We start from the raw sequence: 15,860 nt of genomic DNA, 5'->3' as shown, positions 1-15,860 counted from the left end.
CTTTTAATAGTGTGGGTTTTCTTCTTAGCCAGGTCGTCTTGAATTTTTTGTTATTGGTGTTGGTGGTCATGGGGCTTGAACTTGGGGCTTGGGTGCTATCCCTGAGCTCTTCTGCTCTAGGCTAATGTTCTACCACTTTGAGACACAGCTTCACTTCTGGTTTGTCAATGGTAAATTGGAGATAAGAGGCTCACAGACTTTCTTGCACAGGCTAGCTTTTCATGATCCTCAGATCTCAACCTCCTGAGTAGCTAGGATTACAGGCATGAGCCACTAGTACTTGATTTCTCATTAGAATTTTTAAAACTTCAGTCATACTCAGTTTCAGGTTCTACAATAGTTAGACTTATCTCCTGGAAACTACCCATAGCTAACAAATAGGCTAGTAAGCTGATCAGTCAGAATTTATTGTGGTAGGATTTTCAGCCTTTATCTCATCCCAGGGAAACTCAGTAAAGCCTCAAGCAAATGAACATAGCTAGAAAGTCACAGGGACCCTGAGGTGCTTGCAGGTAAGTTAGCCCAACAGACTTGGATAGGAAAGGCATGAACAGTATCACTAACCCTTCCAACTAAGCAGTGGTTAGCCCTGATGTTCAAATATAGCTATAAAACTTATGTGCAAGTCACTTTTTCTCCTGCTAGGCTTATGAGAGAACCCCAGAAAACTTTCTGGGTAGTATTTCCCCAGGAGTCCTGCCCTGTCCTTCAATTTCACACTGGCCTTTGGCAATTCCTGGGCTATCCTATAATATACTGAAGGTAAATTCAGACAATGCTTTGTCTTGTTTCATTTTCAAGGGATGGCTCTGAGTCACCAGCCCTTGCCTGGTGCTGGTGGCAGCAGACACAGTGAAGATAGTCCACTACATTATGAGTGAAGAGGGAGCGCAGTGGATGCAAGTACTGAAAGAAAAGAAGCATGAAGCCAATGGAAATTATGTAAGCAATAATGAGCTGCAAAGCAATCAAGGAATGGCAGTAATTCAGTAACACTTTGACTCCGAAAAACTTAAAAACCAAGACCATGATCACATTCTCTACCAACCTCACACTATAGTGCAGGCCCATATGTCCCCAGTTCTGCCCTTTGTCAACAAGATCTCTGTCTGCCAACCTCAACTGTAAGGCTGACCAGCAAGAGAAGTTGATTCCAGCATAGAGGATGGTGACTGAAATTAGTACCACCAGTGTGCCAACTCGGCTAAAATTTTTCTCAATATTGTTGGGCATCTGGGCACCACTCCTCCAGAACTTAACCCAAGGCTCAAAGAGGATGATCAGGAAGTTGAGAACTAAGAAGGGCACAGCCTTCAACTTCAAGGTGGCTGAGAAGAGCACCAGAATCACAAGGCGGGAAGTAATCTCCAGCGTCCTCCAGATGGTGATGCAAAGCACTTCCAATGGCCCAAGGCGAATCTTGTAGTCATCATACTTGATCTGGATAGCCAACATATTGCAGAGGGTAGCCCCATAGGTAACAGATATCAGGGAAAAGACCATTAGCACAGCTGTAAAATAAAACAAACAAGGAACAGAAAAAAAGGCAGAGTCAATGCTGGCAACACAACCTGTACTCAGACCCAGAAGTACAGAGAGACAACAGGTAGAACTTGGTAGACACAGTTAAGAGTAACTTACCTGGGATCAGAGCTATGTAAACAAACAGTATGCACCTGAATAGAAATTTCCCCACAGAAGGTAAATGGCCAAAAGATAAAAGGAAAAGGTTCTCAGCATCACTAATAATCAGAGATATGCAAATCAAAAGTACAGTGAGGGCTGGGGGTATAGCTCAATGGTAGAGCTCTTGACGAGTGTGCATAAGTCTTTTTGGTTCCATCTTCAACCTTGCTAAAACATGCCTATTAAGGTATTAGACAGACACTGGTAACTCATGCCTATAATTCTAACTACTCAGGAGGCTGAAATCTAAGGATCATAGTTCAAAGTCAGACCAGGCAGAAAAGTGTGTGAGACTCTTTCCTCCAATAAACTACCACTAGAAAAAAAACCCAGAAGTGGAGCTGTGGCTCAAGAGGTAGAGCACTAGCTTTGAGGGGGAAAAAAGCACAGGGGCAGCACCTATACCCTGAGTTCAAACCCCAGGACCAGCACAAAAAACACTCCAAAACCTATTAGGGTGCCAATGATTAAAAGAAAAAAAATTGGCTGAATGTGGTGGCTCACACTTATAACCATAGCTACTCGGTAGGCTAACATCTAAGGATCACAGTTCAAAGTTAGCCCAGAGAAACATCTTCATTAACCAGCTGAATGCTGGACTGGAAGCATGGCACACATGATAGAGTCCAGCCAAGTGAGAATGTGAAGCCTTGATTTCAAGTCCTGGTACACACACACACACACACACACACACACAGAAGTAACTGTTGGCAAGGAGGGAACTCTTGCACACTGTTGGTGAGAATAAAAATTGATAAAGTCATTGTGGGAAACAGTGTGGAGGCTCCTCAAAACCAAAAATAAAACTACCATATGATCCAGCAATCCCACTCCTGGGTATATATCCAAAGAAAAGGAAATCAGTGTGTTAAAGAGACATCTGCACACCTGTGTTCATTGCAGTGCTATTAACAACAGACTACATATAACAATATAAATGTCTGTTGGTAGATTAATAGATCAGTTATTGTATACATACAATGAAGTGCTATTCAGACATAAAAAAGAAGGAAATTCTGTGATTTCTAACAACATGGATGAAGCTAGAAGACATTAGGTTAAATGAAGTGAAACAGACAAACAAAGATTTATACTGTGTTATCTCATTTATACATAGAAACTAAAAATGTTGAGCTCATAGAATATAACTGATTTTCTAGGGGTTGGAAGAAATGGGAGAGTTTTGGTAAAAGTGTATAAGCTTTCAGTTACAAGATGAATAAGTGTGTAAGACATAATATATATACAGCGTGGTAGCTATAGTTGATAATAATGTAATTTTCTTTTTAATAGTAGATCTAGGGCTGGGAAGGTGGCTCAGTGGTAGAATGCTTGCCTTGCATACATGAGGCCCTGGGTTTGATTCCTCCGCACCACATAAACAGAAAAAGCTGGAAGTGGCGCTGTGGCTCAAGTGGTAGAGTGGTAGCTTTGAGCTGAAGAGCCAAGGGACAGCACTCAGGCCCAGAGTTCAGGCCCCATAATAGACAAAAAAAGAAAAAGTGTAAATCTAGGTGTACTCATCACCTGACTTATGTAACTGTAATCCTTCTATATATTACCTTTCCAATAAAAATGAGTGGATTTTATATGTTTCCACCACATATATACAAATGATAATTATGTGAAGTAATGAATATATGAATTATTTTGATTGTGGTAATTGTTTCACTATATATATATATATATATATATATATATATATCAAAATGTCACACTGTGAGCTGATATAATAGTACACTGTAATTCTAGCATGGAAGAGATTGAGGCAGGAGGTTTGCAAGTTGAGGCCACTCAGCCTGGGCTACATAGTGAAGTCCATGGTAGCTTCTGCTACATAGCATGACCCTATCTCAAAAAAAAGCCAGGTGTAGTGGTACACACCTATTATCCCAGCTACTTGGGATGCAGATGTAGGAGGATCATATAAAGGTCAGTTCAAGAGAATAAGTGCAAGCTCCTATTTGAAAACAAACTAAAAGCATTAAGTATTGAGGATATGGTTCAAATGTTAAGAGTTCTTTCCTAGTAATCATGAGGAAACATTGTATACCTGATATGTATTCAATAAAATATCATACACAGAGAAATTGGAAATAAAGATATCTCACATTTATGTGAGAATTTTATATCAGATTTTAAAACAGATATTAAAACTGGGGATATATGTAGCTCATTACTGGACAACTTACCTATCATGCACAAAGCTCTGGGTTCAGTCACTAGCACTGAGGAAAGGAAGGAAGGAAGGGAGGGAGGGAGAAAGGGAGGGAGGGGTAGTATTATATATTTTTCTGATTTGTACATTTCCAATTTTAAATATATACTGTAATACTTTAATAATCATATAAATACACAAAATAAACCTTTTCAAATGATAGGCCTACCATTGAGAAGCCATTACCATAAGAAGAGTACAAGTATAGGGCAGACCTACCTTAGGGAGCAGGTATTTGAGTGAACATTAAGTGAGGTAGGAAAAAGATTATTAAAAATACAATCAGGAAGATTTACACAGAATTTCCTATCTAATTGAGGTTCCCCCTTTGATATATATATATATATCTTCTTCAAGGAACTAATCTTGTTAGTGTGTGCTTCTAGATTGTCTAGCTCCAGTTGCATATAACTAAAGAAGTATTGGAAATTCCATGGGGACAAAAGGAACCCTATCTATTCTGTTCACTACTGTATCCTCATACACCATTTGGAACAGAATAGGTGCTTAATAAATTAATAAAGCACTTGGGCTTATAGAAAACAGCATAAAATATCTAAGATTAGAGACATTTGAATAAGCTATATGGACGCTTATGGAAGTCATTGACTGTCTATGTGCCCCAAGTTAGCAATTCACTGAGATCGTTTAGATTTGCTGTATCTGGTATCAATTATGACAATTCATCACCTCATACTTGGGTACATTTTAGGAATCTCTAAACTTTCAATAGAGTGGTTCAAAAATTTAGACCCCTGTTTCCAGCCTACTTGACATCTAACACTTTGTTAGAGTAGGAACCCCAAGGTGTTACAATGTTTCCTAACCTGCCCTTATTAAGCTTCAACTATACACTACACAAGTGATCTTTTCCTTTCTCCCTTTATGACAAATGATATTGGTTACTAAAAAACAATTAACAGCAATATAGCTAGAGCTCTCAAGGAAAGTGGGAGGCTTCATCCCAAAGGAAAACTGGATCATCCTCTTTCCATGAAGACGATAAATTCAGAGAAACAGAAAACATAGAGATGTACGTCAATGTAATCTGCAAGAATAGTGAGGCCTTCCCCAGGAAAATCCAAAAAGAAGCATAGCTCTGTTTTTAAGTTCATCAGATCTAAAATTATCCTAGAATGGGAGATTCTCTAAGTGGCTGTTCTTGGGTTGCTAAGCCATTCTTGGGCCTATTCTCAAGAGCGGATGCTCTTTTTAGAGCTGGGAACTTTGAAGTCTATATACAACTAACAAAGTGGGCAGTGCCTTCCCTTCAGTCAGAACTCTCTTATTGATACTAGTTAATGGAAGAAAACTTAGTGTTTCCAATAAATGTAAAAATATTTTCTGTCTCCCTACAAATAGACTCATACCATAAGAGATCAAAACATTGTTATAATTGGAAACATGGACTCTGGTGACAGAGATTCTGAATTCCTACCCAGTTTTTGCTTACCTCTTACTTAGGGAACCTAAGAAGACTTTACTTTACCTCTCAATGGCTTTTTCCTCATTTGTAAAAATGGGAATAATTATAACTTCATAGAATTGTAGTGAAGATTAAATGAAATAATTACATGTAAAGGACTTAGAGAAACTTTGAGAAGCTAGTAAATGCTATCTGCTAGCTTCGAGCTTCTTTTTTCCCTTCTTCTTGCTCTTCACTTCCAAAAATATAGTAGGTGACCTTGGCACTACCTTGGCACTTAGAAAATAAGGATATTCAAAAACTAAAAAAACATCCAGGCATGGTTCATGCCTATAATCCTAGCTACTCAGGAGGCTGAGATCTGAGGATCGTGGTTCGACACCATCCAGGGCAGGAAAATCTGTAAGACTCGTATCTCTAATTAACCAGCAGAAAACTGGAAGTGGAGCATTTGTCTCAAACTGGTAGAGCAATAGCCTTGAGCAAGAGAGCTCAGGGATAATGCCTGAGCCCTGAGTTCAAGCCCCATGACCAAAACAAACAAACAAACAAACAAACCAAAAACCCCCACCAAACAACAACAACAAAAAACAACTGAAAAAAATCTAAAAGTTAGTCTCACCAAAAATGTGCAAAACCTATAGTAAGAACCTATAGTAAGAACCTAGTATTTCTCTGAAGTACATTTGAAAATATTTAATGAAATATAAATGATCTTCTCCTAATATTAAATCAATAAATCCTAAAAAAACCATAATAATTTAATGCAATCACAATCTAAACAAAATGTTTTTTATGTTGTTATTGTATGCTTTATTTCATTTTTGGTGGAGGACAAATTGATCTTGGAAATTAATCTGTATGGAAGACTGGAATAAATTGTTCTACCAGATAAAAAATTCAAGAAAGGAACACAATCTAAAAACAATGAGGAATTTTAGTATATAAAATGGTAATACTTCAAAACGCAAAACATATTCCAAGGTATACTGTGCATATTAAATATAGACATTGCACATTTATTCTGTGTACATGCACATTTAACTTATGCATATGTAAACAAAAACTATGTAAAGTATGAGTAAAAGGCTCCTAGTTTCTCACTCTCACTCCTGACAGTTCTTTTCATAGCTTTCTAGAAACCTTCTCTGCATGTATGAATACCTGTAGGCCAATCAGATGGTGCATGTATTACTTTTATGTGTAATATATTTGTTATTGTTATTGTTTTGTTTCTTTTTGAGCCAGTATGGGACTTGAACTCAGGGGCACCACACTCTTGGTTGATTTTTTTCATTCATGTGTGGTGCTTTACCACATGCCATGCCTCTACTTCCCACATTTTGCTGGTTAATTGGAAATAAGGGTTTAGCAGATTTGTCTGCCTGGGCTGGCTTTGAATTGAGATGTTCAGATCTAAGCCTCCTGAGTAGCTAGGATTATAGGTGTGAGCCATTGGTGCCTGGCTATATATATTTTTAATGAGAGCCTTTGATGACTTTCACAATTCTCAGTAGCAAAAGCATCATCTCCAGCAAGTTATCTCCTCAACTACTGTTAATTCCAGTGAAAAGCTTCAAATGCAACAGAACTTCATGGGCAATTATTGAAGGAGAAAAAAAGAGAACAAAACAAGTCAGCCCCTTGCACTTATTTGAGACAGGTACTTAATGACAAAGAAATGGTCTAACACTTTACCCATACTGGAATCAGATTATATCCAACCAGGTAAAGACAATGTCAGGCTGTTAAAGCTCATTAACAGCACTTTATCTTGACTTTGAAAACACTGACTCACATTTTATCCTCTGCTTAGAGGTCTTACTCATCTCAGGATCCCTCTTTCACAAGTGAGAAACTTATGGCAGGGACTGCTTTGTAACTTCCTCCAAAATCACAGTGAAGGTCAGAGCTTGGATTAGAGCTCACTCTTATCAGTTTTCATCCCAAACCTCTTTTCTTCTCTCCACTGACATTGGAAGAAATGAGGTTGATTAGAACCAATCAGTCTAGTTGTTAACAAATACAGATTCCTGCACTCCCCATATTCTGGGATCGATTCAGGTCTATAGGAGAGATAGAAATTTAAGAACATTACTACATAATTCTGAGGATCAGTTAATATTTGGGAACTTCTCTAAATAGTCATCTCTAAATAAACAAAACAATCTACAGCACTTAAACTCTCTGGGTAAGAGAAAACATCCCACTGACTAGTAGTGCTAGTAACTTCTAGAGCCAGAGAGATATTTGTGACATTTTTAGTTTACACAGCTTAACCTGGTTAAGAAATCTGAGAGATCTGAGATGCCTGTTTCCCAAAGTCTTTAACTATCTACTACTGCTGTCCAATAGAATCTTTTGTGATGACAGAAATGTACATTTGTGACATCCGAAATAATACTAGTCATATATGGCTATTAAGCATTTGAAATATGGCCAGTATTTCTGAGAAAGTATATTTTATTAAATTATTTTTTCTCTTTAAATGTTTACCTGAAGCTAGTAGCCAGTATATTAGACAGCTCAGATCCAGACTTCTAAGTCCCTTTCTTTGGCAGCACATAATTCTAAGTCCCTCCCCTCTCCTGAACCCACTCACCTCTACCCAGGAGGACCTCTGCAGAGATCAGGGTCACATAGAGCTGATAGGTCAACTGAGGCACTGAGCCCAGGAAGGCTTGGATCTGTGACATACGTTTGTAGGCATTGCGGTGCATAGCCAGGGTCCGGATGGAGTGGCCCACCTCCCATTCTATCAGTACCTCCTGGCCATCTATTAGCATCTTCTTTCGGGTCAGGCTGACATAGGGCTCCTCCTGTCCCTCTTTCTTCCACAGTGTGAGGTACTTAATCATGGCCTCCAAACATCTGCAGAAGTAAAGCATCATGGGAACTTAACTAAAGGAAAAGGAGGTTGTGATGAGAAGGGTGGGTGGGAATCTTGGGGAAATTGTGCTACATATTGCCATTTCCTTTATTGCATTCTATACATTGAGTTTAAGTCCTATTTTATTTAGTCATTTATTGACCTAAAAACATCATTTCAGGAGTATTTCTTTGTTGACAAAAATTGTTTTGTTTCCTTAATAGGCCTGCAATATAAATTTTTAAAAATGTGCTTGTATTAAGAAAATACTATGTTCAGAGAGAAAGACAAAGGTTCAAAAAAGCCCTGGTCTTACTAACACCTTTAATTCCTAAATGAAAGTGTTCTTTTTTGTTTGTTTGTTTTTATTGGTCATGGGGCTTGAACTCTGGACCTGGACACTGTCCCTGAATGCTTTAGTTCAAGGCAAGTGCTTTACCACTTAGAGATAAGAGTCTTACAGACTTTCCTGCTTGGGCTGGCTTTGAACCATGATCCTCAGATCTCAGCCTCCTGAGTAGCTAGGGTTATAGGCGTGAGCCATCGGCGGCCAGCTGAAAGTATTCTTTAATCAATCAGTTTGAGAATTGGGGTTTTAGGTTCTAGCTTTTCAAGAAGTGCTTTGTTTTGGGCTTCATCACTTGTTTGGGAACAACTACCTTTAAAATCAAGTTTTGTTTCTTAAAAGAAGAAAACATCCTTATGTGATTTTTATCACCCATAAAATATTGATGAAATCACATTTCCTGCTGAGCCTCTCCCACTTCCCTCATCTAAACCAGGAGTCTCTAGAAGTTCTGATGTGGTGAATAGAAGAGAAACAACTAGAACATAAAACATCTTGTTTTGGAATACCTTAGTTAACCACTTCCCCAACTCACCCTGAAATAAATAGAAACTGGACCGTTTCTGAATACAAGTAGACTGAGGGCAAGGATTTTATTGATCTTGCTCGCAGCGCTTGTCATTCATATAGTAAGAATCTGATAAATATTTGCTGAATAAATAAGTGGAAAGGGAAAAAAGAAGAGTGAGAAATGATCGGAGAGGAAACAGAAGATAATTTAAGAGAAAAATAGATCAAAAACAAGCTCAGAAAACCTTGGATTTCAATAGAAGTTTTGGAACAAGTACTGGCTGCAACCTCGACAAGCTGGCTCTCGCTGAGACTGCATTGTGTGAATCAGTCCAAACTGTGAGGTCAGAAATTTCTACTTTCTAGAGACAAATTCAAAGACCTGAGTGAGAAATAGAAGGAAGGAAAACAAAGAAGAAACACCACTTTCTTCCTATTTATGGAAAAATGCATGCATGTATTTTCAACAAAAGACTTTAGATATTAACCACAGTTGATGCAGGCTATTACTGAACAAAGTACTGGGCCAGGTGGTGGCATGAAATGTTTTGCCCGTGCTTCTCTATCCTTAAGACTATTCACTGGTGTTTGCCTTGCTGATAAGCTTTTTTAAGCCAGAGTACATCCTCATTTCAGAAAAAAAATTTGTACTTCATATAAGGGAGACAGGCCCTACAAATATTTTCATATGCCTGATAGCACTAATCAAGTTCCTTCCTACCTAAAAATAATTGGCCTTGAAAATAAGCATATAAATTAGAGGTGTGGCTCCATAAAAGAGCATCCAAATTTCAAACCCATTACCATCAAATTGTTTAAATAGGGATACAGATGGACCCATTGCAACAATGAGATGTACAAAGCATTATGTCGAAAAACGAACTTTACAACTTTGGCTGGGGGGAGAGGGAAAGGGGGTTATGGGAGGAGAGGAAGGGGAGTGTGTGTGGGGGGAGGATGGGAAGGGATGGGAAGGGGAAACAAAGGAGGAGGCAACAATGCTTGATAAGAAATGTACTCATTACCTTGCCCATGTAATTGTAAAAAATAAATTAAAAAAAAGAGAAAGTAAGTGTACAAAGCCAGGTTCAGTGGAACACTTATGAGCTCACAGCAGTCAAATGACTGAGAGAGAAGGGAAGTGAGTTCCAGGCCAACCAGGGATACATAGTGGGAACTTGTCTCCGTGTGTGTGTGTGTGTGTGTGTATGTGTGTGTGTGTGTGTGTGTACAGAGCGAGTGAGTGAGTGAGTGAGAGAGAGGGAGAGAAAGAGAGAGAATATAATTGTGATTTTTAAGTTATTTTTTCCCTGCTGTGGGCTTAGGTTGCTGAGAGGCTTTCCAATCATTTCTAGTGGAGGTTCAACAACAAAAATGAAAAATCAGTGATTAACATTCTACATAGATGAACCAAATAAAAACACCAGGGTGGCTAAGAAACCAAAAAAAGGAAGTCTAAACTGGGGACTTGCTAAAATTTGCATCTTGAGCATTCTTGATCTGTTAACTCAATATTTTACATCTGATAGAAAAAGAAGAATGGTCTTGTTAATCTTCTAGTGACTTCTTAAAATTACTGGATTCCAAGTTCAAGATGAGGTCTTCCCTTTAAGGTTTAATTTGAAACTTAGACTTTCGACCACCCAGTCCAAAGATTGCATGAGGCTGTAGGTGTGGTGCAGTCCATGCTCTGGTTTTGCTTCTACTCAGCTGCCATAATTTAAAATCATGAAATTTCATATGAAATCCTATATTAGAAACCTATGAAAAGTTAAAGGATTTGGTAATATTAAATCTGGATTCCAGCGTGAAAAGCACAGGCTGGACACATAGAGTGGCTGCCTTTCTATAGACAAGTCATGGATTCCATATTGCCTGGTATTTGCAACTGCCCTTCATTTCATTAGCACTAAGTCTCTGTTTTCATTTATCTTAACTCATGCAACTGCTAGCTTTCTCTCACATTTGGTCTGCTTTACTCATTTTTAAAACCTGTCTGGCACTTGCAAGCATTTGAGTTTGAAATTTATGATGTAGTCCAGTCTACTTTACAGATGAGGAAACTGAGTCTAATCTTCAGAGATTTCATCAATGATTGGTCGATGACAAAGGGTTGACTAATCTTCAGGTCTCCTAATCCAAGTCACTATTAGCCAATTGTTTTCTCTGATCGGACCTAATGAATTCCTCCTCATTCCAAATTATATTGATAAACAATTTTTCCAGCTTCATAAAGGTATAATTGACAAATAGGAATTGTGTGTATTTGCCAATAAAGTTTTTCATAAGGGGGAGAATTCCATCCTTACGAAGCTTCACAACCTGTTTTTAGTTCTCTAATAATGAGATATCTTCTCACTGCAATTACATCAACACTCTGCCCTATATTCCTTAGCTGATGACTGCAGGTGTTTGCTTCTTGCCATGACATACTTGGTCCATTCTTCCCTCCTGACCTCATAAGTTTTGCAATGTTTCTCTAGTTTGCAAACCCCATAGCATCCAAATGAGACTGCTAGTATAGATGTTTGTTCCCTCAAAGCATTCTGAATGGGGAACACTTCATATAACTACACTTTTCTACTGCTTCTTACATAGAGATGGACTACCTTCCATTGCTCCTTCCCAACGGTATATCTTTATTACAGAAATATCCAAAGAAACAAACAGGAGACTGATGAACTGATAGAGAAAAAGGAAGTACATTAGGTTAGGGCACAAGATTGCTACAGATGACTGAAAATATTTTCCAGATGGCAAATGGCTCTGGAAAATTTGAAAATGGTAGCAAGACCAGCCCAAGCAATTCTAAGTAAGGTAACTGGAATGGGACGGAGGCAGGAGGTAACTTTCATCCAATATACAAATAGCATGTAAAAGGCAGATAAAAGTGTACATACACTCTGGGGCTGAGATACAGATCAGTGGCAGAATGTTTGGTTAATATGCCTAAGGCCCTAGATTTGATCCATAGCACCATAAAAATTATAGCTATAGCCTGAATATACAGGTGACCACATCTGTTGGTCCTACACCAGTCTTTACAACCCTCAGACAACAAGAGTTTCCTAATTAAGTCTTATTGATGGTATCATTCACAGCTTGGGAACACAGGTATATGATACATGTTCATTTTAGTTGCTCTTAATGTTACAGATAAGATTTTTGGATGGTAAAAGAAGAAGCTAAGAGAAGCCAAGAGTGGGAGGAAATGAGAGAACCCATTAGATTAGAGACGTGTATCAAGCATGTCAATATAATTTCATCTTCCTCTATACAAGTTTGGAAGGGGCAAAAAGAGATTTTAAAAAATACTTACCTAATAACAGGTCCCAAGAGGATTAGGTGCATAAACAATGAGAGTGGCTTATCTTTGGCCAGGTCTCTGTGGACAAAAATGAGGGTCAACTGGACCATAATGGATGAAAACATAAAGAAGGAAAAGGTGTATGTCATCCAGAAGGTTTCATTGTTCTTTCGATAAATTCTCACCAGGTATAAGGCAGATGCAGCTTCACCACAGTACAAAAAGGTGGAAAAAAGGATTCCAAATGGAAAGGTAAAGCGGGGGTTGGGCCCACGTATGACATCTTCCTCCAGCGTGGAAACTGGATCCACATTTGGTTCCTCAGGAATTTCATAAACTCTATCCATTGTAAGGTTTCTGATTGTTGTGGTCTGCTGTTCAGTGCACTTCCCCGCCCATCCCCAACACAGCCGTGTGTGGTCACTGGAGTCCAAGGAACAATTCAGTGGACTCTGTCAAGTCGACTCTTTTCTTCTATACCCAATTCAACTTGAAGACTGTGATGAAGAGCCCAGGAGCACCACTTTGAACTTGAATCTTGATTGGCCCAGGAATCCAACTATCAACATACGTGCTGAGAAACTTGGATAAGGCAAAAACAAACATCCCAGTTCTGAGTCTGGAGTACAATTCCTGGCATACGAAGAGACATGGGAACAGCTATGGAGGCTCAAGATGCAGCCCCCCAGGTAGGAGGGTACCCAGTTAGGAGGGTAGCCACTCTGTCCAGGCACTAACAGTGGCTCCTAGGGAGGAATTCACACCAATGTGCCCTCTCAAGTCAATAGAGAACTGAGCCAGGGCAGAAGAGGAGGCGCAGCCTGGGCGTTTCCAGGGAATTTTACTTCAGCACCGAGGCACTCTACCTACTGCTGGGTTGTGGCTATTAGCTCGCCTGCTCGCCTGCCCACCGGTGCTCCCAGATGTGCGCGGACCCAATGGTTCTTTGGGTGGCTCCGCGGATTCTCTAAACCCCGCCCCCAAGGCAGCCGGACCAGGGGAAGCAATGCCACCACTCGGTAGGCGCGTTATAGAACCAAGTAAAGCGTGGAGAGGGTCCTTCACCGTGAAACTGCCAGCGAAAGGCACACGGGCAGGGCGCCAACCCAGTCGGGCAGGTGTCGCCAAACTGTGATGCCCGGTACTGTTTGGGTCTTGCCTGGCCCGCAGTTCGAGCAGCCAGGGGTAGGTGGCATCAGGCACCTCTGAGGAGGGAGCACACAGGTGGGGGGAGGGGCGGGCGAGATGGGAGGGACCCAACAACAAACCAGAGTTCCTGGTCGACCGGCCAAAGGATGCTCCGTGTGAAGAGGCTCCACAAAACTAGGAGCTTGGGCCACTCTTCAGAAGTACTTCTCACCACGACCCCGGGACGCAGGAAGGAGCCACAGCTTTCCTCTTCCCAAAGAGCAGCAGTCACCCACTTCTACTCCACCCTCCAAAGCTAGCTAAGTAGCTTGCTCCCACACTAGCTCAACCCACGCGGTTAGGCAGGTGTGTCTCCCTTGGCCGCAGGGTTGAGCCTCCCAGGTCCTATTGCCCTCCAGATATCACAGGAGGGGAAACCTGGGAGGCAGTTGGGCCAGTGTTTCCTTTTCAGGCAACAATGTTTGCAGGAAAGAGAAGATTGAACAGGTTAGAGGTCAAGACTCAAGGTTAGCCTACTCACTCCAAAGCACAAATTATATTCCTTGATTTCTTATAGAAACGAGGCTAGGATAGCTTTAGAATAACCTTCAGGTCTTTGGTTGAAAGGATCTGAAAAAGTGCCAAATTCAAAATAGACTGGCAATGAGCCAAGAGAGCTGTTAGTAAAAAGTGAGAGGGGTGTCTTAAGGGCTCTGAAAATTGCCTGGATTTTTAAGGGCAATCCTCCCCCACCTCACTGAGCTTTTGTTTCCAGGCCTCATTTGCATAATTCTAAACCCCAGAGAAAAAGAAAAAAAAAACATCTGCCTCCTGGTAATAATGTAAATGTAACAGAGCCTGCGTCATCAACTCTTTTTGCTGCAAGCAATCAGTAAAAAGAATGTATGTGAGGAATGGTGTAGTCTAAAGCCACCAAAAAGATTTAATTTTGTCATCTGTGGATTTGTTTTTTATTTTACTTTCCCTCATTTTCTGCCTTCTATCTCTGGGACCAATTCAAGGACAGATCCAGCATGAAAGGATGTTGCCTTCTGAAGTAGATTTGCTATGTTCGTCTGCACCTGTAGCTGGGTGAGGGGGCTGGTACTTCTTCCTATGTCATGAAAGAGGTCCACACTCCAGAATATTTAGACCAAGTGATGATTACACGGAAGATCCCAACAGGAAGAAGGTTCTCTATCAGCCCTGTATGGTACAGAACCTCTGTGGCTGCTTAACAAATTGTTTATAAGGTACACTTCAAGCAAAGTCACCAACTCATCCCCTTTCCCCAGAATTGTGTAAAATGGTCATCCTGACACAGGAAAGCAAAGCTAAGAAGAATGTAAATTCCAATGTTTTGTGGTGTTTGTTTGCTTACCAGTTCTGGGGCTTAGACTCAGAGCCTTATGCTGGCTCTGCTGGCATACTACCATTGGAGCCATGCCTCTAACCCTGCTTTTCGCTGGTTATTTTGGGGATGGAGTCTCAAAGACTTTTCTTCCTGTGCTGGCTTTGAACCTTGATCTGAGTAGCTAGAATTACAGGTATGGGCCTCCAATGTTGTTCTTTAGCCTTTTCTCCTTCTTCCCTATGCCTTCACCATACCCCTAACACAAAAATCCACAATTTCTTCTTATCTTATTCCAAAGCAATTTTTTACCTACCATTAAATCTACCTTCTACCCTACCACATACCTATTTGTTCTAGTACAGCAGATTTTCTCACCTACCACATTTACCCTCTTCACTCCAACAACCTACGGTGCCTTGTTGATTACATTTATAGTCCCTCCACCCCTTTCTCCCATTAGTCCAAACTGTCCTTCAAGGGGTCATATATTACCTCCTCCAGGAAGCCTTCTCTCACCTCCTGAAACCTCATTTTCCTTTTTGTGTTATTGGCTCATGCTTTCATTCATTATTCCTTCAACTCTCAGTATTTGCTCTGGCTCCCCATTAGAAGTGTAAACACAGAGAGGGATGTCCAATGAATGTTTACCATGGCTCTTCACAATCATGGTGATAGACAAATGGTGATGATGAAGTTTCCTCCCCTGTACTTCCTCCATGAAATCTGGCAAGACTCAGACACAGTCATCTTTAAAAGCTGTAATTACTGTAGCTGGGGCATACAGTCCTTTGGATGAGTGAACATTGTCTTATTCAGCCACTCAGCTCACAGTAGATGCCAGTCCATATGTTCTCTCCCTCCTTGGATATTATTTTGGTCAAGATCACACTTTAGTAGCAAATTACAAATTGTTTCGGGCATATTAATTGTTATGACCAAGTAAATTACTATAGGCTCATTGTGAGCAGAGTTCCTACTATCACGTTTTCATGGGATTGCCTTATGGCTGGTAGAAA

The 15,860-nt window shown here is 40.2% G+C and overlaps 1 protein-coding gene across 1 annotated transcript; it reads right to left on the bottom strand.

Moving 5' to 3' along the window:
* Nucleotides 1-247: 247 nt before the first annotated feature.
* Nucleotides 248-13,778, bottom strand: Xkrx (XK, Kell blood group complex subunit-related, X-linked). Its single transcript, XM_013035077.1, has 3 exons — nucleotides 12,375-13,778; nucleotides 7,933-8,201; nucleotides 248-1,511 (listed from the first exon to the last, which is right to left on the bottom strand). The coding sequence occupies exons 1-3, from the start codon at nucleotides 12,707-12,709 to the stop codon at nucleotides 769-771; spliced, it is 1,347 nt and encodes a 448-aa protein (XP_012890531.1). The 5' UTR covers nucleotides 12,710-13,778; the 3' UTR covers nucleotides 248-768.
* Nucleotides 13,779-15,860: the final 2,082 nt, after the last annotated feature.

This window comes from Dipodomys ordii, unplaced genomic scaffold (assembly GCF_000151885.1).
Source record: "Dipodomys ordii isolate 6190 unplaced genomic scaffold, Dord_2.0 Scaffold203, whole genome shotgun sequence".
Taxonomy (NCBI): domain Eukaryota; kingdom Metazoa; phylum Chordata; class Mammalia; order Rodentia; family Heteromyidae; genus Dipodomys; species Dipodomys ordii.
This window is presented reverse-complemented; position numbering and strand designations above follow the sequence as displayed.

Coding starts and splice junctions, on each gene's coding strand:
- Xkrx (XM_013035077.1), bottom strand. CDS start 12,709: ATGGATAGAGTTTATGAAATTCCTGAGGAACCAAATGTGGATCCAGTT. Junction 8,202..12,374: donor CTCTTGGGACCTGTTATTAG/GTAAGTATTTTT, acceptor TTACTTCTGCAG/ATGTTTGGAGGCCATGATTA. Junction 1,512..7,932: donor AGAGGTCCTCCTGGGTAGAG/GTGAGTGGGTTC, acceptor TTTATTTTACAG/CTGTGCTAATGGTCTTTTCC.